Genomic DNA, 26,425 nt, shown 5'->3' with positions numbered 1-26,425 from the left:
GTGGTAGGTAGCCTAGTGGTTAGAGCGTTGGGCCAGTAACCGAAAGGTTGCTGGATTGAATCCCCAAGCTGACAAGGTAAAAATCTGTCGTTCTCCCCCTGAACAAGGCAGTTAACCCACTGTTCCCCGGTAGTTTGTCATTGTAAATAACAATTTGTTCTTAACTGACTTGCCTAGTTAAATAAAAAAAAATAAAAAAAATAGTACAAGATAGGAGAGCAAATATGATGATTTGATCAGACATGCTTATGAAAAGCCTTTGTATTCATTTTAAGCAGTAGTTGTTAATGTCATTTATTGTACATTCATGTGCCATCTACAAGCTCTGTTATATAGTTGACCAGTCTATGAGGCTCTCTCTCTCTGTCTCTCTCTGCCTCTGGTATTTGTTCAGCAGTACCTGTGCTCTCAGTGGTAATGGTAACCCACTTCTCTACCTGCCGCATGGGCCATTCTGCCATGCTGCCAGGGGGTTGTTCTCAGTAAAAGGTTACAGAGAACAGCTCCGCCCACGGTCAGGAGGGACAGCGGCCAGCTGGCACGGCCGCTCCTCCCGTCCTCCCTGCCCGTTCCCCTCTGCCTTGACCTCCAGCCTGCCCCTGGGCCCCTGCCAAGACTCCACGGCACGCTTGGCACCGCACGGCGGAGGGGGAAGGAGAGAGAGAGAGATTGTGAGGGAGGGAAGGAGAAAGAGACAGGGAGAGAGGGAGAGAGGAGCGGATGTGGCCTCTCTCCCGGTGCCCGCCCGTTGAAGAGGTGACACGAGATCAGTGAGAGCGACTTGGCCCACCTGGGAGCTGAGGTCATCGGTGACCGTGGCGACCAACACTAACTGGGCACTGTCACTTAGACTAGAGATAATGTCTCCTCTCTTTTACTACATCTCTCTGTATAGCTGTGGTAACCCGGTTGCTTCAGTTCTTACCTGGGTTTGTCCTTTTGTTCTTGCTGTTTGATTTATTCCTGGCTAGACGATGCAACAGTAAGGCAGCTGGTTTGTTGTGTGCGTGTCAGCGACGGGAGTTGGAGGAAAGATGGAGATTCCATGTTGTATATCATCATGGACCTGCTGTGGGATTTTGGGCCTAGACAAATACTCAAAAATAGCAAGGGCTTATCAACTTCATAAATATAACTCAATCAGAGAACGGTGTGGATTATCCTCAGAGTTTATGGGAAAAGAGGTTTGTTCTTAAAAACATGAACCCCTAGAACTAACTTTCCCAGAACTGTCTTCCTATACAAATCTAGTAGATATTACAAATGTTCACTTTAATTGATATGTTTTCAGTTGCATACCATTATTAGATGTACCTGTTATTGTGGCAGTGTGATATACCTCAACTAACAGCTTTCTGATTGCAAGTTAATTCGACCTCAAATGAAACCACAAGGTAATAACAGTGTTATAACAGCGGATAACCAGTAATAATGCTGGTTGGTCCCCTGACCTCTTATGGGATTTATGTGTCCTCTTCAGATGATCTCTAATTGGATGCAGTGGATGCCGTATTAGTCTGGGTATTCCCTGTGGCACCAGAGTTGGGTTTAAGATTTCGATTTGTGGCCCAACATCTGCTTGGATTAGGACCGGGATGTTGGTCTCTTCGGAGAATGTCAGCGATAGAGTAGATTGAGACTAGGATGGTCTAGTTCTTTTTTTCCCCCAGGTAGTTCATTTTGTTGTGAGATATTGGATTACGTACAAGAACCTTTATGACAACATCACAGCAGGGGACTAAATGGGCTGATGTTGCCTTTGATTTTGGGTGTCACCTCAAAAGCTGAGAGCCATCTTGATAATTTTCTGTGTTTGAATTTGACTCTTTCAGGAGTACAATGGAGAGAAGACCAACAACGGCATCCATTACAGGCTACAGCTTCTTTACAGTAACGGTAAGACCACGATAATCCCTCCAAACATATTGTAGCGTTCTCTCTCTTCTTGCTACTCTCTGTGGAAAGATTAGCTTTAGCACTTTCAGGAAAAACATTTTGCATTGACATTTTAGTCATTTAGGAGATGATCTTATCCAAAGCGACTTACAGGAGCAATTCGGGTTAAGTGCCTTGATCAAGGGTACATCAGCAGATTTTCCACCTAGTCGGCTCAGGGATTCGAAACAGCTACCTTTTGATTACTGGCCCAACGCTCTAACTGCTAGGCTAGGACATTAAATAAAAAAAGACAGCATAAATATAAACGGTAATCCTCATCACATCTGGAATTATATTTGACGACCACCAAATCCTAAAGTCTGTTTTGGTCATTGGGGAAAAGAACTTGAAATTTGAGCACTGATCACTGATCTGTGGCCATTTTAAAGCACACAGCTTAGATTCCTGTTGCCATGGATTTTGTTTTGAGACCACATCCCGAGAAGAAACAGAAGACTGTGGGTGGGGTACAGTACAATTCACAAGTAATCTAAAAATGACATTTTTTGAAAAAGGACAAAGAAATGGTGAGAGAACACCAAAGCCTGATGCAATTACAGGCAAGAAATAGAAAATGGTCTCGTTTCCCATGGTCCTTTTTGACTACCTACCCCCTGTTGTGTTTATGCCGTATTTACGCTCCGTTGCAAAGCTAATAAAAGATAAGCAATAATGATTGCTATTTAATTTGTCTGTGAATGAGAATTCCAAAAAGGCAGCGGGAGCGAGGGGAACTCGGCAGTTGCAGCCGGGAAATCATAAATAGTAAAAGCTAGAGAGCACAGGCTTGTTTGTTTTTGCTGAGGGGGGTTAGAAAAGCTTGGTCTACATGACAAGCACTACAGAAAACATAAAGACACTATGGGGACACAAATAAACAGAATTCAGTGAGAAGATGTTATTAGAAATTCGTCGTTTATGTTTCTCTTTCCGTGAAAGAAGTGAATTTGCATTTTAGGCTGATGTTTAGACTGTTGTTGTTGCTCGAGACATTTCATTTGGCTAAACCACACGCCTACTTCTATGCAAATTATTTACAGAGGAAGATGACATGAAACTTGTTGTTCTGTCAATGGATTGTAACATTTCAATAATCCAAATTGGTGTCATGTGTTATTGCAGTGTAATTGCAGGATATCTGATACATATTTGTGTTGTGTTGCAGGCATCAGGACAGAACAAGATCTGTTTGTACGGTTAATAGACTCCATGACCAAACAGGTGAGCTTTCTCCTTACTCTGATCCAAGCCGTTTAACAGGTGACCAGTGAAGTGTGAACATTGTTTCCAGTAGCAGTGTTTCACTGCGTATCATACTGCAACCCACCACCCATTTTGTACATAATGTAACATGAGTCAACCTATCCCACCTGGGATTTGAACCCATGAACACAGACACCCTTCAGTCATTTTACCCGCTGAGCTAAAGTGCTATCAATTTACAGTACCCCAGTGGCAAATAACTAGTCTTGACCAGTCAGGCTAGAAGACGGCAACCTGGCTCCACCATACACTGTGCTGTACTGTACACTCCTTCCCACACGCCCACCCTCCCATCCTATCCCCAGCCCACCAGGCCCTCCTTATTCCCAGCCTACCAGGCCCTCCTTATCCCCAGCCCACCAGGCCTTCCTTATCCCCAGCCCACCAGGCCCTCCCTGTCCCCAGCCCACCAGGCCCTCCCTGTCCCCAGCCCACCAGGCCCTCCCTGTCCCCAGCCCACCAGGCCCTCCCTGTCCCCAGCCCACCAGGCCCTCCCTGTCCCCAGCCCACCAGGCCCTCCCTATCCCCAGCCCACCAGGCCCTCCCTGTCCCCAGCCCACCAGGCCCTCCCTGTCCCCAGCCCACCAGGCCCTCCCTATCCCCAGCCCACCAGGCCCTCCCTGTCCCCAGCCCACCAGGCCCTCCCTATCCCCAGCCCACCAGGCCCTCCCTATCCCCAGCCCACCAGGCCCTCCCTGTCCCCAGCCCACCAGGCCCTCCCTGTCCCCAGCCCACCAGGCCCTCCCTGTCCCCAGCCCACCAGGCCTTCCCTGTCCCCAGCCCACCAGGCCCTCCCTATCCCCAGCCCACCAGGCCCTCCCTGTCCCCAGCCCACCAGGCCCTCCCTGTCCCCAGCCCACCAGGCCTTCCCTGTCCCCAGCCCACCAGGCCCTCCCTATCCCCAGCCCACCAGGCCTTCCCTGTCCCCAGCCCACCAGGCCCTCCCTGTCCCCAGCCCACCAGGCCCTCCCTATCCCCAGCCCACCAGGCCCTCCCTATCCCCAGCCCACCAGGCCCTCCCTGTGTCGCCATGTCAGGCTGTCACAGATCGATGCGGCAACCAGGTCCTCGACAAAGCGCCAGCCACGGAAACCAATCAATAGCCCTTAATGTGCTGCAGCGACGGCGCGCCGGAGACAATAATTCTGACAACAACACAAGGAGCTTTCTACCTCGGGTGTGCCACTCAAATCCCTCCCTCCTGCCTAGACTTGGACAGACAGACATGCAGACTTTGCATACTGTAGTGTGTCCACCCGCAGAAAGGCAGCCATCTAGCAGCCAGAGGGGGGCCTAGGTCTATTGATTGGCTGTTAGGAGCCCATTCTCAGACACTCCTATTGGCAAATTCAAACGTATTACTGTATATAATGCATTTACCTGGAAGGCGGTATGTTGCACACAATAGGAATACAAATAATCTTCCTTTAAGAGTGGATGTGTAGGAAAATATATCTGTTTGAAATCCCCCTTCAGTCTGTCTTATCATCCTCAAAAAAGCCGAATCTTGACTCTCCTTTTTGCCTTTTTCGACATGGTGGTATTACTCACGTACGTCCATGATATACCCCCATGAAAACTCCCAGACTAGCTCCAGGGGGTGGAGCGGCTACTTGAATCAGAAATGATGATGTATAAATATCGACCCGATACCCCCCCCCCCCCCCCCCCCCCCCTCCCACACCTCCTCTCCTCCCCACACACACTCCCACTCCCTTTCCCTGGTCCCTGTTGCAATCCCCACCCCTTCTGGCGAAATTGGCAGATTTTAATATAGAGGCTGGGAGGAATCAATAATGCAGAAGTGGTCGTTATCCTAAAAGTATTGTCCCCTTGGGGGGGTGTGTGTGCGTGCGTATGTGTGTGTGGGGCAACTGACCACCTAGGTGGACGAGGTAGGGGTACGTCATTGGGAGTGGGATGGAGCACTCCCTCCCTCTCTTCCTCCCTCCATCCCTCTGACACAGGAGGTATAGAGAGAATGAAGGAGGGAACAGCTCCTCTCAGTGGTCATCCGTCATCCATGGCCGACATGGCAGCTCCAGTGAAGGATGCCCAGGGGGTGGTCTCTCTCTCTTACTGGGGCTCGCACCGCCATCTGTCTGGGAGGGGTGGAGGGCCGGCCGGGCCGCTCTACACCACGTGGCTCTCCACTATGGGGGGGGGGGGGGGGGGGGGCTACTCCCTCATCGTCCCCCTCCACCATCTCTTCAGTCTAACCTCCTTTCTCTCCCTGTTAATATGATATGAAAGTTAGACCAAGCGGCGCTTACGCCAATAAAGTGTCATCTACTTCCATTGTAGATATTTAGCAGACACTGATAACGAACAAGCCTCCCAGTTATATGTAGTCACAACCTTTACAGGGCTATGATCGGATATTGTACAGGGAAAGCACAAGTTCAAGTACAGGGACCCAAAAGAAGACTAAACAAACATAAATACCGGCTGCTCTTTTCTTCTCCTCAGGCGATCCTCTACGAGGGCCAGGACAAAAACCCAGAGATGTGCCGTGTCCTTCTCACCCACGAGATCATGTGCAGGTGAGTGCCACTCTATTTAAAGGGATATTTCACCCAAAAATCAAATGAATGGGCATGATTGGCACCATCTAAATTAATCTGGGATTGGGGTCTGCAGTTCTCCTGATGCATGTACAAGAATCTACACAACATGTACACATACCATTGACTCCAGGACATTTGATGGCAAACAATTGATGTTGGGGTGAACTTTTCCTTTAAGGGATCAACACAAGGCTCAAGGTTAAAGTCCCATTGGTCAAAACCAGTTAATTTAATGCAAGAAGAGGCATCCTTATTCCTCTGTGGGCCATCCCTCTTCGTGCTATATAGTCCTCTCTATACAGCCCTACAGGGTTGCTCTCATTAAATGAATATAGTTGAATTGAATACCATGCTGAGTCATTATCTACCCACTGTGTGTCTGCCGGATGAAGGCCCATGTTGATGGGGGCTTTATGTGTTTGTGTGTGTTTTGATGGAGGTTGGCTGGGCGCAAGTCTGTAGGGCGTTGGTTAGGGCCTGGTAGGAGTGAGTGTTAATTATGCAATACAGGAAGTGTGTTTGTGTGCTGCCTTGGACACTGGGGGTTGAGGAGTTTCACGCCTTGGCCCACGAGAGGCCTCAGCTGGTTGGAGGAGTAAAAAGAGTAAGGGAGGGAGGGAGGGAGGGAGGGGGTTGGGGTCGACACAGCCCTTTGCCTTTTCCACTGACTCAGTCATCCCTGTTGGAACCCAATTGCATATGCATCAACTGCTATTCAAGCAAAACCTTGATCTGGACATTTCTGGGGCAAGACAATAGAGAGCATTTACCTGTGAGAAGGCAATTGTTGATTAGCTGAATCAATAATTCAGCTAAGTGTTTAAACACAGTGCTTGAAGAATGCTGATTTGCCTCACCATGGAAACCCTCCGTCTGTTATTTTGATTGAATCAGGGACTAAGTCATTATCGCACTCATTTTATGACCTAGCTGGGGAAACCATATCTGAGGGTTGTCTCCTGGTTATCTCATGCATCTTGTTTCACGTTTCAAAGCCAATTTCAAACAGTGCATGGAGGAACATTCAACTTTTCAACATTTAGTTGAAAAATGGTCGATACTGAAAATGTGGGGACTTCTTTGAGTGACGGACCCATTGTCTCCTCCTTGGAGATCCCCTCTGATACGTCGCTTCATTTTCCTAATGACGGTTCCACTTGGCGTCGGTCATTACGTGATTGAGTGTGATTATTAACCATCCTTCCCCTGATGAATGCCGTGTTTCCATTGGCTAATGAGAAGGGGATGAGAGAGATGCGCTCTCTTTCTTCATCTATCTCGATCTCCCCCTCGGTCTCCCAGGTGACGGGGGACGTGATGGCTGAGGTGTCTTTATCTAGTCCCGTGTGGTGTTGCAGCCTGGCTCGCTGCCGTGTAAAGTAACACACTCAACCAGCAGTGGAAGTATACTGTAGCAGCTGGTAGGGACCCTCTCCGGCATGGCCATGTGGTCCCTGGTGGTGGCTTAGAGACTTGTCCCTTTGTCCAGAACTCTCTGAAGATAAAGAATAGTTCTCTCATCATAGAGTTAAAAGCACTGAACCTATTGGAAGGTTTGACAATTTAAAAGATTTGCAATGAGTTTATTCGTCTTTAATCAGATAGAGATGACAACATTATAGATTGTAGGATCAAAATGGAGGCCCTTCATTTACAGTGTTTTTAAAAACTTGTAAGTATTTTTAAATATCACTACTTGACACACACACAAATATCAACTTAACTATGTCAGTAGTTGATTAGCAAGTACATTTGAAGTGTCACAGTATTCCATGTCGTGTGACTTGAATTGGCTCACAATATCAACACAGCATTCTTTCATTTGAGACTGGCTCTTCCAAAACCACCAAATGGGGCTTTGTGGTAGTCAGTTGGCGTGGGCCAGTCATCGGAGGACTGTGCTATGGGTACACAGGCTAGCCAGGACTGGGCTCTGGGCACCAGCACCAGTGCCAGGCTGGAAGAGGGCACGCTGTGTGGGAAAGGCTTGCCACGGGCGTCCTCTCCCAGCCAAGCCGGCTGTCTGCCTGCCGTCCTGCCGCATATCATTAGGTCTGGCTGCGGCCCTCATGTTTGGGCTGGGTAATTACAGCACTTGCCCTTTGAAAACAAGCCCTCCATTGACAGCCATTCACTGTGTGCGCATCTTATCACAGGCCTGTGATCCAACAGACTGGCTCTGTTCTCCATCCCTCTGATGCCCGTCTTCAGGTTCTCCAGGGAGCCTTTGAAGGCTTCTCTTGTTTTTTAAAGCTAAACTCTGATAGTTCAGCTTCGAACACTCCTTTTTTTAGTGCTTAAGTAGATTCCACTTGTGGGGATCATTTGAAGTATGCCTGGCTGACTGGAGGGACAATGATAATGATGCTAGTGACCAGCCAAGGCAGGCTGCCCATCTTGGGATAAAACTGGCATTCCAGGCTCACTTCTTATTGTAGATTCGGTGTGGGTCCTTTTTGCTAGATTGACAAATCATCAAGTTGGCCTCTCTGGTTTCGTTGCTGTGGCGCTCACTGGACCAGCACTGCTCATGCTCAGTACTATTTCTCGGCTGTAGCTGAAAAAACCATAGTAACGCTGACTGGATATCCAGTCTAGTTGTTTTGTGGGACTCGTCTGACTTACTGGCCTGTGTTCTCAGTCATTAGCTAGCCAGGGTGTTAGCCAGTTTGGGCCCAGGGGGAAACGTCATTAAGGCGATATTGTGGACGCTCAGCCAAGGTTTGTTTTCGTGTGCGAAGGGCCCCGGGTCCCCCGAGGGGCCTGGCAGTGCTCCTGGGGTCCAGTTTGTTTATAACACTTTCTCAGTTTGAGGAGGTTGTCACCACAGCAGCACCATTGGGTTTCCAATGCTAATTGGTCTCCTGGAACTTTGCTAATGGTTCCAAGTAGCTGGGGGAATAAATTATTGTGGTACGTTCTATGGAAACAGTCACACACACACACACAAAAACCAGGCAAAAAAACAGTACTTAGTTTATGTTTTTCTTCTACTTAGAGATCAAACGGTGTGATAAATGATTCATAAAATGGGTTAATTTGGCATTCGGTGGCTCAGTTTTAAGCTTGTTTGTCAAATGGCAATGTGATTCATGACAGCATGGGTGAGTGTGTGAGCATAATTGGTCCTCGGCAGGTCATGCAATATGAATAATTTTGAAGAATAAGAGGGTTGGTTTCAATTATCTTTAGAATAACACATTTATATTTAAAATGGGACCTTAGTTACTGTTAACAACCCGCATAATCAGGACTCCCATTTCAATTTCACATCGCAGTGTTAGAGGCGTCACTACAGACCCAGGTTCGATCCCTGGCTGAATCACAACGGGCGTCCCATAGGGCGGCACACAATTGACCCAGCGTCGTCCGGTTTAGGGGAGGGTTTGGCCGGGATAGGCTGTCATTGTAAATACGAATTTGTTCTTAACTGACTTGCCTAGTTAAATAAAATACATTTGAGTCACTGCATGAAATAAAGAATTTTGAATGTAAATGTACAAAAGGCGTATATTGAATCCAAATTCATTTTCTGAATGCAATGTAATTGACACTGAATGAACTGTTAAACTACTAGAAAGTATGCCACTACCACTACCAACAAATGGGAAAACTGAAAAACTCTCTTTGCACTGTGCTATTGTTACACTAGACTGAATCAGAATGATTGGGAAACTGATCCTCATTGTCCACCATTGCATGGCGACCAACCAGAAGAGCCCATTTGGCTGAATTCACACCCCCTTTTCTGAAACGGCATGCCACCACATGAGCAGTTGGGCAGGGGCAGAGGGGCAGTGGCACAGACCTGGGCAAGGCCAGGGTGGCCATGGCAGTGTGGCAGGGGTGATGGCACGGGGGCAGGATGGAGGTGGCTCAGCACCGGGCCGGCCATCTCTGGGCGCTGTCCAAACTGTCAGCGAGTCGCTGAGTGACCTTGGCTGGAGCCCTGCCCAGCTGGAGCGTGGGTCGAGGTGGGGGGATGGGGGAGAAGGGGGACAACAGATTGCACATGGTTCCTCTCTGACTCCATAGTCCGCTGTATGCCCACTGTTACCAGAGACCGTCCAACAACTCTAGCAACAAATGATAGTAAATGTTTTTAGTAAACCTAAGTGTGATAGCGAATTGTGTCTTTTGTGTTTTTTTCCCCTAGTCGTTGTTGTGACAAGAAGAGCTGTGGAAACCGCAACGAGACGCCCTCCGACCCAGTCATCATTGACAGGTAAGGACACACTCCTTTTGTTCCACTTCTTTCTTTCACAGCCACAAATCAGGCAAGCAGTGGGACCAAGCAGGTAAGCAAGACCAAGCCTTCGTGGTTGTGTCTATCATTGGGCCTGTCAGGCTGGCTGGGGTATACTGACCTCCTCCAAAAGGACAGTAGTGGCCTCTGAGGGCACAAGGGTCATTACCAAATCCATGTTGGCTCGTTAGACTGAGCTTGGAGAATGGCCAGGGGACAGGAGAGCTGGAAGCTTGGAAACCAGTGATCCACATATACAGAGTCACAACACCACACACACACACACACACACACACACACACACACACACACACACACACACACACACACACACACACACACACACACACACACACACACACACACACACACACACACACACACACACACACACACACATACACACACATATACATATAAACACACACACACATACAGACATGTCTTCTTACCTCTTGCTGCCTGTGGTAGAAGTAACAGTCCAAAGCTACAGACATCATGTCACATCTTGTTTTCCTAGATCAGGTTAAGATCTCAGTAAATCTCATGCTATTCTCTTTAGTCAGACCTCTAGCCAGGGTTGGGGAGTAACGGATTACCCCCCAAAAAACGGTAGCTGTAATCCCTTACGTTACCAGCAAAAATATTGTAATCACATTACAGATGCTTTTCAAAAACAAAATGATTACTTATAGGATTACTTTTACATTCAGAAAGGATGTTTGAGTAAAAATCTTTGACGTCTTTGTTTTCTCAATGACATTTGAATCAGCATTGAAAAAGTTCTTCCTGAGCGAGTCTGACCACAAGTTAGAGACCACTATGATTGACACCAAATGTGTTTGATGGATCGCGTGAACAGAGCAGGAATAGGCTTTTATAGGCTACAGTCCAAGCTATGTCTTCCAATGGTGTGACTGCTGTTGGCATCCAAAGATTATCCAACTTGAATAAACGTTTGGAGGACGAAAGCAGTGGTGTAGCCTACGGGCGATACGGATATCACTTATTTACATCTCGCATTGATGTGAATCACACTACTGCTCTCTCATTTAGCTATTTGCGCCTTAGGCTTCGGATTATGGTGGTTGTGGATGGCTGTTTACAATTGTATTTGTGTATTTTATCCAAATAATGGTTAAATTGAAGAAGCTTAAGCTGCCTATCAATCATTGTTTTTGCGACCAGTGGACAGCCAGTGAAAAATGAGCTCTTGCAACAGCTGTATAGTGCTGTATAGACTTTTTTGACTGCAACCGCCAACCACAGGAGCCCGCTGTCAATGAGTGTAAATGACATGCTGCCGCTCTGCTAATCATCAGATGGGGGGAGGAGAGGAGGTAGGGGGCCCATGTGGGTAACTGGGGGGCCCTGCCTTGGTTGGGTAACTGATTCAGGGCCGGCCCTAGCCTTTTGAGGGCCCTAAGTGAGATTTGGATGAGGGGCCCCCCCACCTCGTGGGCAAAACACTTTAGTCGTCCCCCTCTTGACAGCAGAGAGAAAGCTAATTACCTGCAATTCTACACATTTTGCTATGACTCATGCCATGTTAATGATATCTGAGTGACAGTGACTAACAACATCAATGGGGGCCCCCTCGAGGTCAGGGCCCCTGGGCACATGCCCTGTGTGGACTGTCAGTATTCGGCCATGATTAATACAAGTTTAGATAGCAGGCTAGACTATTTTACAAATCTAAAAATTGTTAGCTGACATGGCTAATTGAGTGACTATCAGTAACTGACATAACAACAGAGAAACTGCTGATGCACAACCACATTTCTAAATTGCACCCTGTGTATCCTACTATTCTAACTCTCAACAGTAAGCTGAGACCCCGACTCAGAAATATTATGCTCATGTAAAACAATTTGGCTAATCTATATTTCCATATTTCCAAGTCCTATTCTTGAAGATCAAGATCAAATCTGTCAGACTTTGTTTTTTAATGTAAAGATATTACCTAGCTAATATATTATTATCTGTAGTAGAAAGCAATGGGTTAGAAGAAGCCTACATAACCAACCCATAAAGTAAAATACAACCTCCATATATGGCCAGTTATGTAAACTCTAACACTGATTTATCTTGCAATAGATGTCGTTCAATTGGTGATATTAATTTGTGTGTCCTTCTAATACCTCTTAAAGGGAAAGTAATCTAAAAGCAGCTAAAAGTAATCAGATTATGTTACTGAGTTTGGGTAATCAAAAAGTTACGTTACTGATTACAATTTTGAACAAGTAACTAGTAACTGTAACGGATTACATTTAGAAAGTAATCTACCCAACTCTGAGCATATACGATTACAATGATGATACTTTCAACCAGTAAACACACACACACCCCAGTGATGATTGGTGTCGTTTAAAATGAGGGAGGACTATTCTTTTTTTAATGAGCATGGCCTTATTTCTATTACAGCATATTGGATGACTGTCATTCATAATACATTCACCCAGTTCAATGTAACATCGATAGGTTTAGGCTACTACATGATACTCAAATATTCCCGATACCCATCATGAGGTTGCAACAACCTAGCCTGTGAATGAAAGTTTACAACATAGGTGCGCACAGGTCATTGCCTTCATCCAGCTGATCTAGGGTGTAATCATTAGTCCAACAGTTGCAAACGAGAGCTTCTATTGGACAAATTCAGGTATGTTTGTTCTGTTTGCTTCCGTTTAAGAAATGTTTTTCAACAGAATCGGCGGAATGAATACACCACTGATCACACGTCAACACAGTTCACTTTCATAGCAGCCACGTTGTATTCCTTCAGCCACGTTGTATTCCTTCTGCGCTCTCCTCCTCTCACCTTTTCCCTTCGCTTGTGGACTTCAGTGCACAACACATCAGCTGTGACCAGGGGAAAAAAAACGTTCCAAGCCAAACCATATCATAACCGCTACACACAGCCTAAATCGCTGTCACCATATTAGCTAAAATAATGTCATTGTCAACATACAGTAGCTAATAGAACTAACGTGTTAGTAAACCCACTACAATCATGCAGTAACGTTACAGTGTATAGTCAGTAAGCAGTTCAGCAGTTACACCGGTGGGCCCCGGTGGCAATAAATTAGTCAAACTGAAAGCTTACTTTGACTTGGAAGAGTTCCAGTGTTGTGGTGTTGGATAGTCATAGCCAACTAGCTAACATAGAATCCCCCTGTTTGAGTCGAGAGTTTGAGTAGCCTAAACTAGCTAGCTGCATTTGCTAGCTAAGTGAATGTGAGATAAAAAAAATATATATCTCTCTCGCTTCTCCTTCATTTTGAAGAAATTAATATGTTTAAAACTGCTCAACTATTGTGTTTCTCTCTACTCACCACATTTCATGCACTGCAGTGCTAGCTAGCTGTAGCTTATGCTTTCAGTACTAGATATATTTACTGATCCTTTGATTGGGTGGACAAAGTGTCAGTTCATGCTGCAAGAGCTCTGATAGGTTGGAGGACGTCCTCCGGAAGTTGTCATAATTACTGTGTAAGTCTATGGAAGGGGTTGAGAACTATGAGCCTCCTAGGTTTTGTATTGAAGTCAATGTACCCAGAGGAGGATGGAAACTAGCTGTCCTCCGGCTACACCGTGGTGCTACCCTACAGAGTGCTGTTGAGGCTATTATAGGCTTAATTGCAAAACAGTGCGTTTTAATCAATTATTTGGTGACGTGAATATATTTAGTATAGTTTTATCAAAAAGGATAGGAGGATGGTCCTCCCCTTCCTCTTCTGAGGAGCCTCCACTGCCGCACACATGCAGGACTACACACCACACACACTTGCATGCATCACACAAATACATATCCAGTCCCAATAGGCATATCCTCGGGTAGAAATCTGCAGGAATGTCCCTGTGCCACATCATCCTCAACTAGAGTGTGTGTGTCAGTGGTCACCCCCCCCCCCCCCCTCCACCCCCCCGCTACATCGCTACGCTCGTTACACCCCACCCAAACAATTCCAAAATGTTTACCAGCGACAAGCCTGGCTCATGATTTAGTGCCGGACGGCCCATATCACTGCATTTTAGTGCCCTATTAAGAGATACAGGATTTATGGGGACGCAGCCTCAAGCTACTTAACCAACAGATAAAACAGTTAGCCAGGGTGGGTGGAGGGTTGCTATTGGTGACCCGCGATGCAAATCACCCCTATCAGTCGCCACTGTAAAGTGGTTAATGCCGGCAATTCATGGCCCCTGCCCCACACACACACACACACACACACACACACACACACACACACACACACACACACACACACACACACACACACACACACACACACACACACACACACACAAGCGCCTCTGTTTCAAATGATCCGTAGACCCTGTAAATCAAACTCTGATTCTGCTCTGCATCTTTTACCACCTCTCCTCGGATTATCGCTGATAAACACTAACACACACACACGCGCGCGCACACACACACGTGATTAAATGTATGCAAGTGCACACACACTCCCTATATAGCAAGCATTTGAATATAAAATGCTGAAATTGCAGGAACTTTATTTCGTTTGGTGTGGTGACATTGTCCTCTTTCTCTCGTGATCATTATACATTACTCATGTCTTATGCACGTCTTACATGCCTTCTCTATGACCTATCACATTGGACATACACACTTGCGCCTATAACCAGCATAAGGGATGGGTAGGGGATACATTTGGTTGGCAGACAAAATGGAGGTTGCACTCTGAGGTGGGACCTCCATCTAAAACCAGGAAGCAGTTTGTTTCCAGTGCTGCCATTTAATGGGGGAAATCGTGCCGAGGCAAGCAGAAAGCCCCAATGGGGCGTGGTGAAATATTGGCTTGTGGCCATTAAAACAGGTGTTATTACAAGCTAATATTGCAATTAGATGGCCGGGCCAGTTCCATGAGTGGGACCATAAATTCCCAGAGACTGTCAGAGCTTACTGGGGGACCAGTGGCTAATTACTCAGTATAGACCACACGGGCCCTAACCCCTCCTTGTCTCCTTCTATCTCCCCTATCTCCCTTCACCCTCTTACCTTAATGGATCTGCTGGACATGGGAGTCATACCCTTCTCTCCCCACCCCCCACCCCTCATAGCTTTCCATGATCTGTTCTATAGTACTAACCACTAGCCACCCCCTACAGTCTGTCAATGGACATTTGTTTAGGGCTGTCTCTGTTGGTGTCGGTTACTGTTTATGAGTGGCTTGGGAAGCTGTCCATCATTGGTTGGACCGGTCGATGGGGAGTTATGAAAGCTCTCCTGGAAATAGATCTCATATACTGTATATATTGAAGCCTCCTCGTTTTTCATATGATCAGTATTACACTGGAGATTTAAAGCAAAAGTCATGTCATCTATCAGGTGCAGACATCTGTTAACGTGTGGATATACACTGAGTGTACAAAACATTAGGAACACCTTCCTAATATTGAGTTGCACCCCCTTTTGCCCTCAGAACAGCCTCAATTCGTCGAGGCGTGGACTACAAGATGTCAAAAGGGATGCTGGTCAAATCAAATTTATTTGTCACATACACATGGTTAGCAGATGTTCATGTTAGTGTAGCGAAATGCTTGTGGTCCATGTTGACTCCAATGATTCCCACAGTTGTATCAAGTTGGCTGGATGTCCTTAGGGTGGTGAACCATTCTTGATACAGATGTGAAAAACCCAGCATCGTTGCAGTTCTTGACACACTCAAACTGGTGCGCCTGGCACCTACTACCATACCCAGTTAAAAGGCACTTAAATATTTTGTCTTGCCAATTCACCCTCTGACTGGCACACATACACAATCAATGGCTCAATTGTCTCAAGGCTTAAAAATCCTTCTTTAACTTGTCTCCTCCCCTTCATCTACACTGATTTAACAAGTGACATTAATAAGGGAGCATAGCTTTTAGCTGGACTCACCTGGTCAGTCTGTCATGGCAAGAGCAGATGTTCCTAATGTTTTGTACACTCAATCTGTGTGGACGGGTATTAGCAAACACCAATATTTATGTGTGTATGCATGCATGCACGTTTCCAGGCGCTGGACTGACTGACAACCTCCAGTGAGGGTTAACTCTACGGGGGGTGATGGGGTTATCAGCCTCCCCGGACTCTTTCCAGCAATCGCAGCCTATTGATCGGCCAGCGAGCACATCAGAGCCGGCCAGATTAAGAGTATAGATTTACAATAAAAGCAGGACATTACTCGGCAGCCCGGGTAGAAATTGAAAGAAGAAAAAAAGACGAGGTTCTGGAAGTGGGATGTTGGGATGAGTCAGGGCCGAGAGAGAGGAAGGGGTTGCCAGGTTGGGGAGTGGGATGGTGGGATGAGTCAGGGCCGAGAGAGAGGAAGGGGTTGCCAGGTTGGGGAGTGGGATGGTGGGATGAGTCAGGGCCGAGAGAGAGGAAGGGGTTGCCAGGTTGGGGAGTGGGATGGTGGGATGAGTCAGGGCCGAGAGAGAGGAAGGGGTTGCCAGGTTGGGGAGTGGGATGGTGGGATGAGTCAGGGCCGAGAGAGAGGAAGGGGTTGCCAGGTTGGGGAGTGGGATGGTGGGATGAGTCAGCGCCGAGAGAGAGGAAGGGATTGCCAGGTTTGGGAGTGGGATGGTGGGATGAGTCAGGGCCGAGAGAGAGGAAGGGGTTGCCAGGTTTGGGAGTGGGATGGTGGGATGAGTCAGGGCCGAGAGAGATGAAGGGGTTGCCAGATTGGGTGGTGGGATGGTGGGATGAGTCAGGGCCGAGAGAGAGGAAGGGGTTGCCAGATTGGGGAGGGGATCGTTGTCAGATTTTATGGGTTGTTTTTCCAGGGTTATGTTTTGAGGAGACAGGTTATGGGTACAAGGGGCCAACTGCTATTACATGATTTTGCATTGGGCTTTATGTATGTTATTGAAGGCAGTTGCCCCCGTGTCGACGTTATTTTAACGGCTTTTTATCACATAGGCATTATGGAGGTCACCTTGTCTGGTGTTGCGTTGTGGGTAGCGTTGCTTTGTGGTATCTTTTGTGTTTCGGCCTTAGACAGGTGCAGTTAGGCTATATCAGGGGTGGTGGTTGGGGGGAGTGAGCGTGTTCAGGGGGTGGGGGGTCAGAGACTGTGGTGTAGGTGTAAAATATGGATGGGGGACTGTTGGTGGCCTGGTCTTCTGGTTGAATTATTCAGTATATCCCGTCCCTCACACAAGGGGGGACGGCCTACCGCTGCTCCTTCACGACTTTCAGGAAACCAAACGGTCTTTAAGAGAAGGAGAGAGAGAGGTAGACGCCATCCTCTCGGGCTATAGATTTATGTTCTATTTTGGCAAGAATTTTGTTTGGTCTGCTGAGCGATGGTGGCAAGACTAGCACTGGGGACAGGGGAAATGGGGTCAGTTGCCACAGTGAGGTGTGTATGTGTGTGAGGTACCTGCAGTGTGTTTACAGTCCTGTAATCTTATCCAATGACTGCCACCCCTCTGGCTCTGCTAAAAGATGCAAAAACTCCCAACGTGAAGTTGTTCGTTGTCTCTTCTCCTTAATTCAAATTATACAGTAGCTAGCCACATTACCTTACACCTTCTAGTTGCTCCTCGTCTTCTACTTTGTGTGTGTGTGCTCATATATTTATGTGCTTGTGTCAGGGTTAGCCCAGATGACCTTGACGACTGCTCCACAGGGTAAGAGGGAAATATCAGCGCCAGTGTTTGTGGTTCACCCCTCTCGCCTTTCAGCAGGGTATCTATTCCAACACACACACACACACACACACACACACACACACACACACACACACACACACACACACACACACACACACACACACACACACACACACACACGCACACACTACAGCTCCCCCAAATAGAAAACCACACAATCACAGCCACGGTCGCACTCGACCCCGGGATGATATGATACGACTAGCTGCCTCTGGTGAACAATGCTCCCACAAAAACAGGTCATTATTCCTACCTCTCTCTTGGCTTTGATTCCCCGAGGAGAACCACTACTCGTATCCAACCTGCATGACTCTCCAACTTATTGAATCTTTGCATTTTCCTCAAGGAGGCTGAAGCTCCTCGAGCAGTTATTCAACTACAGATGTTGCCATTAAACAATCATCCTCCATTTACCATTCAGAGGAGGGTTTTCCAGTCCCTTAAAACCCAAAGGCTCTGTGAGTATAACACACTTCACTCTCCCTCTGTTGAACGGGGGCTCGGAAGCTGCCAAGTCACCCTGTTGGCAGGCGGTTGGGAACAGAAGGGGTGTTTCGCTACCTGTCTTAGCGTTCACAGCCTGTGGTAATATCCGTCTGGGTGGTTCCATCAGGCCGGGGTGGAGCCAGGGCCTCCAGCGGGCCCCCGGGGCTGAGCATGGCTGATGTGATGCGCTGCGAAGTGTGCACTGGCCCAAGGTTGCCCATAAACCTATTCACCAGAGGGGAAAAGATATCATTCACCATTTGTTTTAGGATAGTAACTCATTCCCCTTACCTCTGTCCTTGTTTACTCTCTGTTGTGGATCTGAATGTTCTGGATAGGTATAGTTAACTGAAATGGGATTGAGCCCTAATTGGAACCCACCCATCGACACACTGACTCTCTTCACAAACAGATCCAGCCACGCCTCCCAGGCACCGACTCCAATCCACCTTTCCACCCAGAGTAGCGCTCCATGTGGGGGCATGGGAACTGGGAAAATCCCTAGTCCTGACAGGGCCCCCCTACCAAGACCTGCCAGCCGCTAAGCCCTCCTGCCCCCCCCTCCAGTGCCTGCTTGTCACTAATGCTGCCGTTATCCCCTTACTACTCGTCGGTGAGAGAAAAGCTATCGATCCCTGTTTGTTGATCCTGCTGTTGACATACCACTGCCTCCTGTGGCTTTCAAAGAGCCAACACGGGGTGGGATGTAATCTGTAAACACCGCCGGGGACCCCTCGCCGAGCCCTCCACTCCCAGCCCCACCATCGACTCAACAGCCCAGGCTTAGCTGGGATGCCTTCGCACCCCAACCACCCACCTGCTCCTCCCGTCCCAGTCCTTTACCTCAACCCAATATGCGGTTTGGCTCTGTCCTGCCCATTGATATATGTGCCATGGAAGATAGCCCCCCCCCCCCCATCTTCAACTCAGCTGATTATGAAACCATGGGGCAGCAGCATCTTCCTATCATGAATGTATTCACCTTTGATATCGGCCAACTCCCCTCCCCCACAATGGTCTCTCTCTCTCTCTCTCTCGCACGCTAATCACCCGAGTGTTTCCCCAATTAAGAATGCACAGATAACCCTCCATTCCCTCCAAACCCCACTGACACACACACACACACACACACTCGGGTGGTTTAATCAGGAGGAGTGTGGTGTGGCTAATTAAGTCGGTCCATCCATGAGCCCAGTCCTGCCAAACAGATGTGAGGAGGCAATTTGATGTAGGATTAGAGCTGCTTGTTCATAATGCATGCTTGCTATAACCATTCATAACAGCTCACAGCCCACAGGTTGTTTTTTAACACCCCTGATATACAGTATAGCTCTTGAAACGTTGTCTAACTTGAAAATAAGAGTTGCCTGTTATTGGTTTTCACCCTTGAGCAAGACACTTAACCTTCATAGCTGGAGCATACATTCATCTTTATGAATATCTAAAATGGGGAACAACCACTCAGATGATTTAGGTCAGTCTGCAATGGAGGGTAGTTCGTTTCATCAGCAAGCAGGTTTCGTTTATCAGCCTTTGGGGGGGGTTTTTCTCGTAGTGTGAGGATGCAATCTGGACGCGGCATGCCCGAACCAGCCACAGCAGTTCAAGGGAAGAAGGAAAGGAGGGAGTGAATCACTGGATGGATGAAAAGAAGAGTGTGGATGAGGAGGGATGAGTTGGGGGGGGGTGGCTGAGTGGAGAAAAGTGGTGGTGTGGATGAGGAGGGAGGGAGAGGTGGCGGAGTTGGGGGGGGGGGTGGCTGGATGGAGAAGAGTCGTGGCGTGAGGGAGTGGGAATGAGACAGGATGGGGGAGGAGGAGGACGGAGGAAAAGAGGGATGGATGGAGGGAGGCAGGGACAAAGAGGAGCAGATTAAGAGGGTATTGATTTATATATAAAGATTCCGAGATTTGATATGAGGAGGGTCGCAGGAGAGGGGCCGGCCACGAGAGAGTGAGAGCGAGATAGAGCGAGCACACAGGGGGAAGTCGAGGAGATCCATTACATCACCGTAAACAGTCCGAGTCCACAGGGCTCATCGGTAACACCGGCGCACAGGATCATCGCACCACAGACGCCACCCAAGGAATTAGAATTGATGATCAGCTTACAAACTATGAGAGGACGCACACAAAGTGTTTCCCAATGTTTATATTTCTTACACTTACCTCTCAAAGGGCCTAACTCGTCAAACCACGCAGAATAACATCACAAAACAAATCCACCAGTGATATTACATAGAAACATTTCACCGAGTAGATGATATGCTCATGTGAAAGAGTAATTGCGGAATCTCCCAAAGACATTTTAACTGGGGAGAAAACAGTTAGGGAGGCAGTTGATCAATCATAAACCAAACTATCATATTGTATCTTTATTGCACAGACTGGAATTCTATACAGTATTCACACTATAGGTTGCCTACCAAGTTGAGTTTGTTAGCGGTGGGGGGTAATGAGAGTTGAAATCCTGTTGTTTCTAAGGTTTGGCTCTTTGTGTGTGTGAATCAACACTTTGTTATGCACTGTGTACATATCTCGCAGGGGATGCAGGATCATCTATATTTGATGCAACTCTGACGCCAGGGCAGGATGAGACCCTATTGCTTTCACCACACACACACACACACACACATAGACATGATAACACACACACAAAACACAGACATAACACACTAAATGGATTGGCTACAGTGTCAATAACATGCACTCATACAGAATGCACTCAGTCATAAACATATAGACAAACGCTTAGAAACGCTTAAAAAAACGTATCACACCCATATATACAGTAGATCTTAAGCCATCTTGTCTACACATTTATCCCTCTTCACAAAGGGATTCACACACACACACACACGCCGTGCACACACTCACCCACAACACAAATCAATACCAATTTATAATTCAGGATTGCTGGAGTTTGGGTTTTAGGGCAGGCTGGCTTCCAGCCTTCATAAATATTACAGTGTTATTGACTTGATCCGAATTAATTGGAGATTTTTTTCTCTTTTTTTCTTCTCCCGTTCCCCCCTTTTCTTGTTTCAGGGTGCTGCGCAATAAAGTCTAGTTTTATTTATTCCCTTTGAGTTAGAGATGAGAGGCCTAACTGGATACAAATTTGATCCCTAGAATGAAATAAAGTGGATAATAGCTGACAGAGGACGAAGCCTTGACAAATCTAGGGAGAGATGTGCTACATGTGCCGGGATTGGGTTAAGCGGAGTAATTTGTCTGCGCTGCGTCTCGTCCGTCTGCTTCAGCGATCTGGGCTCCAACACGGGCTTTGTGCCCCTTAGTGCAAACATGTCATCTTGTAAGACATTGATCATTGGGATCTGAGAGGCAAAATAGTGCAGAGTAGCCTTTCGGTTTGGGAGCATGGCAGACACTATACACAATACTTAGACAGGCTCTAGTGTACTGTACTACATGAGTACAGATGGATACTCCAAAGTACTTTAGCATTAATGAAAAGATGAAATAATTGAAAATGTTATCATTGTTTAAATAGCATCGCTGCTTATGTCGACAATAACAGCTTCATACAAAGCTAGTAGTACTTATATTGATTATAATAATGATGATGATGAAATAAGGAAAATGACAGACCGACACACACACACACACGCACACACACACACGTACCTATCACTCTAGTTTCTCTCGACCTCCACCCCCAGCTCAGATCTCCTGGGGAGACCTCTATGGTTGACTCGCTGAAAGAAAATCAATCATGTCATGAAGCAGAGTCCAAAAAACCCCCACCCTACTACTTGGTGATGTAAAGTCCAGTGAGCAGAGCAGCCTCTGTAGCACGCCCTGACAGTATTCACAAACACTGGATGCATTTTACCTCTACCACACACGCACATACACACATTCAATCAAAAAACAAAGACACACACAGACACAGACACAGGTGTAGACTGGTGAGCGGAGGGCAGAGTGGAGGTTTAAGGCAGGGGCTCCGGGGAGGAGGGATTTGGGAGCGGAGTGTGTTCCCTGCAGTCAATACACAGAGCTCCTCAGCTCAGCAGGCCCTCTATTAATCCTCTAATCAGAGCCTGGGACCACTGGTACACTGGGAAGGAGCTGGGTAAACCCAATGAGAACATGCACACGTTCAAACACACACGCTCCAAATGTCTCTAGAACTCATTTAGGTTGAACATGAACCGATTTGCATAATTGTTATTTTTGTTATGCACTCTTATACAGGCATTATAGCAGTTGAGACTTAGACGTTACATCTTTGTTTCTGTCACAGTAACCAATATTTTCATTGGGCAACCAGGATGCAAATGAATGATATTAGCTACCAATATGTGGTCAAGCTTAGTTTTACTGTAGAGAATTCCTATTTGGCAAAAAAAGACATCTTGCTACCCAACCCCAGCAGCCAGCAGCAGCTTCTCTCGGGACCCACAGACACGTCAGCTCTATTCTCCTATACGGTAAAAAAGCATCCCCTCCCTATTTTTCCTATATTTTGTTTTTCATCTTAATGGCACAGCTGGCTACAGTGCTGGGGATGACTCGGCTCACACCGAGTCAGAGTGTGAAATACTGTAGACAACTGAACTAGTATGTCTGGAGGTATGTCTGTCAGTCCGCCCACATGGGTACGAGCCCACACTTGTGTATCGAAAAAAACATTTATAAAGTTAGTTTTAGCATGGTTTCTGAGCACTCTGTCTTCATTGGGAGTTTCAGAACCCAGTGAAACACAAGTTGGACTTTCCTCTGCAGCTTAATAAGAAAGTCTGCTCATATCCCAGCAGCTGCAGGTTCTTGCTGTGTTGCAGTTATGCCAGTTATGTCCTTTTGGCTTTTAAAGGATTGTCTGGTGCCGGATAATCATGACTGAAATATTGGGTGGGTTGTAGAGGGGGGCACATTTGGCACAGCAAGCAGGGAGGAGGGAGGCGGGCAGGCTCTGCCCGGTCGTCTTTAGCTGCAGTAAAACCCTCTTAGTGGGTAATGCCATCTGGCCCGGGCCCCTGGTGGAGGCGTAACGGGCCCAAAAACTTGGGGTCGGGATGCTTTACTGCCCAAGCCTGCCGTCTGCAGATGGCACCAGCCGTGCCAGTGGAAAACGCCAAGGTCGACGCGTGTGGCGCGGGAGTGGCGCAGCTAAATGGCACGGAGAGAAATATGTGGATGTGCTGGACTGATTTTAACATCAAGCCATGGCTATGCTTGACTAAGATGCAATGCTAGCTACATTACTTAGCGCTATTTCACTGTATGTCAGTTCTGTCACTGCTAATACCTGTGTGTGTGTGTGTGTGTGTGTGTGTGTGTGTGTGTGTGTGTGTGTGTGTGTGTGTGTGTGTGTGTGTGTGTGTGTGTGTGTGTGTGTGTGTGTGTGTGTGTGTGTGTGTGTGTGTGTGTGTGTGTGTGTGTGTGTGTGTGTGTGTGTGTGTGTTTTATGCCCAGAGGTCTGGCGCCATAGTCACAGTTCTCCTTTACTACCAGGGTGGCAGCTGGCAAAATGAATAGCCATTTTAACACCAGTGAGCACGGAACAGGCGCGGCGCACAAAGGAATTTAATGAGAGAGAGAGAGAGAGAGAGAGAGAGAGAGAGAGAGAGAGAGAGAGAGAGAGAGAGAGAGAGAGAGAGAGAGAGAGAGAGAGAGAGAGAGAGAGAGAGAGAGAGAGAGAGAGAGAGAGAGAGAGAGAGAGAGAGAGAGAGAGACTTTTATTTCAATATGATGTTACTCCCACTCCTCCTTCTCCCCCCTCTCTCTCCATCCTTTTCTCCACAAACAGGCGCAGGCTCCCCCGGCTCTCCACACCGCCTCCAGCTAAAGATGAGACTGAAAATTAATTTGGGGGGTTTCATTAGATTGGCTTTTTGGCCCATTTCCCTGAGTTAGTCCCTGAGCAGAGCGCCCTGGCATCGCTCTCGCCAGCCCCCTCCACCCACCAACCCCTGCACCCCCTGCTCATGCCTGTCACAACTCGGGCCGACGAGAATAACCAGGAGTGGGTGGAGACAGGGGGTAAAATCACCAAATAACTGAGCGAGAAAGAGCCCACAATGCTTTAGTGATCATTATAAAGAGTCCATACCCCATGCCCTTAGGAATCTGTAATGCTACTTTGTTACTTGCGTGTGAAAAATCTCTTGCCTTGGGCTCTATCTCCAAAAGCTCCCGTTACACATCATATCTCAATTCAGATGTTCAGGTACAAACAATCGCTGTGTGTGTGTGAGAGAGCGAGAGAGTCAAGGAATTTTGCCGGTCATTTTAGCCAAATTTCTAACCTTTATTTCCAATCCAGTGTTCTAAAATCAGACTCTATTAATAGCTTATTGTGTGGATTATTGGATGTGTCCGACAGTTTTACTGTGCCTCTGTTTCGATGTTCTTTATACGGTACAAACAACAAGCGATGTTAAACCCCTCTCAACACCCTCTCTTGGTCGTCATGTACCAAAACCTCAGCCGTGCTTTTGTTGTGTTTTCTCCCCAAAGTGTTTTTGAGGAAATTCTCTCGCTTTTTCCCTCAGACAGACTCTGGTAAATTGAGTTTTCAAGGTGAATGTCCCATTACTGGAGAAGGTTGACAAATTAATTTGGTGGGCGCCTTGTTGCAGTGTGGCTAGCGATAGAGACCAGGCTGTCAATTTGAGAAATGAGGTCTGGCTCATGAAGCCAGATGGGAGAGAAATGGAACAGCACATTAGCTAATTACTTATGCAAATCACCCCGGTTCCTGCACCTTAACTTAAGCACGCTGGATGATACTTTGGGAGGCTGGAGAGTTTTAGATAATGTTAATCCTATAGCCCGTCACCCCCTCTCTAGTGAGGCTCTTCACCTGCTGAGGTGGCTCTATGAGGGATTACAAACACACCGGGGGAATGCACGTGTATGTGTGAGTGTGTGTGTGTGTGTGTGTGTGTGTGTGTGGGGTAACACATGGGAGCACACATATACGCACCTGGACTCGCTTGCACAAAGGTATATGTCCTCTGTGTGCGCACACACACACACACACACACACACACACAGACCAACACACAGACCAACAATAGTCTTTGTCCACACCATTTGTTCGTTGTTATTATTTTTTCTGGTAATTTTGCTCTCCACAGTTGATTCCAGCCCATCTGCTGAGTAAACCTTGGTGTGTTTGTTGTTAACTTACAACATGAACCAAGCCTCTGTAGCCAGGTGTTCATTTAACGCCTAACGGCAACACTGAGAAGACACCCATGAGCCTGGTTTGCTACGTTCACTGCCTAGCCATATAACTGTCTTAGCTTTGCCAAAAGCCTTCTTCCGCTATGTGCTGATGGCGATGGACAAAATGTAAAGCACAAAACAACCACGAAACCTAATGCTAATGACAAAATACACAGAAGTAATACATAGTTCAAATACATGCAATGAAGTCATTTAAATACTTCCCCATTCCCGACACTCTCAGATAAAAGGGTTCCAAAAAGTTTTTTTCGCCTGTCCCCATAGGAGACCCCTTTTTGGTTCCAAGTAGAACCCTTTTTGGTTTCAGGTTGAACCCTTTGTGGAAAGGGTTCTACATGGAACCCCAAAAGGTTCTACCTGGAACCAAAACAGTTCTACCTGGAACCAAAAAGGGTTCTTCAAAGGGTCCTGCTATGGGGACAGCCGAAGCACCTTTTTTTCTAAAAGGGTTCTATCTAGAACCTAAGAGTGTACTCTGTCCGTCTGGCATGAGTGAGCTCTTTCCCAAACACCTGAGTAGAGTAGTGCAGGTAGGGCTCTGTAGGCAGTAGACACGGTACCGTAGGGGGCTGAGGGTGTCCATCTCCCCTGCATGCATGGCATTACTCCCCGCATCGGCGCAGAGCTTACTGGCAGCTTAGCTTGCTCGACGCGGACCCCCTCCTAATCACACCGCACTAATCCTACCTGTCAAAACATCCCAGCGCCCCAATCAAAGATCCAAAGATCCAGACCCAGTCCCCTTAATTAGCTCTTCTAGCCCTGGATAGATGCTGGGAAGAAAATCTCCAGTAAAAATCAACGCTGTTTTCCACCTAGAACCCCTTATCCTCAGGAGGAGAGACGTCCGGTAGTATAGAGCCAGGGGCAGCGGGACACCTAGTCTGGAGAGGACATGTGTGTGTGTGTGTGTGTGTGTGTGTGTGTATGCATGTTGGTGTATATGTGTCAGTAGGGGAGAGACTGAGAAAGTGTGTGTTTGTGCAGGCCAGTGTGGGTGTAGGCATTGATCCATCGAT

General features: G+C 47.3%; 1 protein-coding gene across 7 annotated transcripts in view; it reads left to right on the top strand.

Moving 5' to 3' along the window:
• Positions 1–26,425, top strand: part of LOC120062001 (transcription factor COE1-like) — an 89,658-nt gene that overhangs the window by 11,489 nt on the left and 51,744 nt on the right. For 6 of the 7 annotated variants that reach the window (XM_039011797.1, XM_039011793.1, XM_039011792.1 and 3 more), the window contains exons 3-6: positions 1,833–1,896; positions 3,104–3,159; positions 5,671–5,744; positions 9,925–9,993. In XM_039011797.1, the coding sequence (XP_038867725.1) occupies positions 1,833–1,896; positions 3,104–3,159; positions 5,671–5,744; positions 9,925–9,993 (263 nt within the window). The remainder of the gene's footprint in view (positions 1–1,832; positions 1,897–3,103; positions 3,160–5,670; positions 5,745–9,924; positions 9,994–26,425) is intronic. The other variant, XM_039011795.1, reaches the window with a different exon arrangement.

Source organism: Salvelinus namaycush, chromosome 17 (assembly GCF_016432855.1).
Source record: "Salvelinus namaycush isolate Seneca chromosome 17, SaNama_1.0, whole genome shotgun sequence".
NCBI lineage: Eukaryota > Metazoa > Chordata > Actinopteri > Salmoniformes > Salmonidae > Salvelinus > Salvelinus namaycush.
The sequence above is the reverse complement of the archived record's forward strand: the minus strand, read 5'-3'. Positions and strand labels throughout refer to the sequence as shown.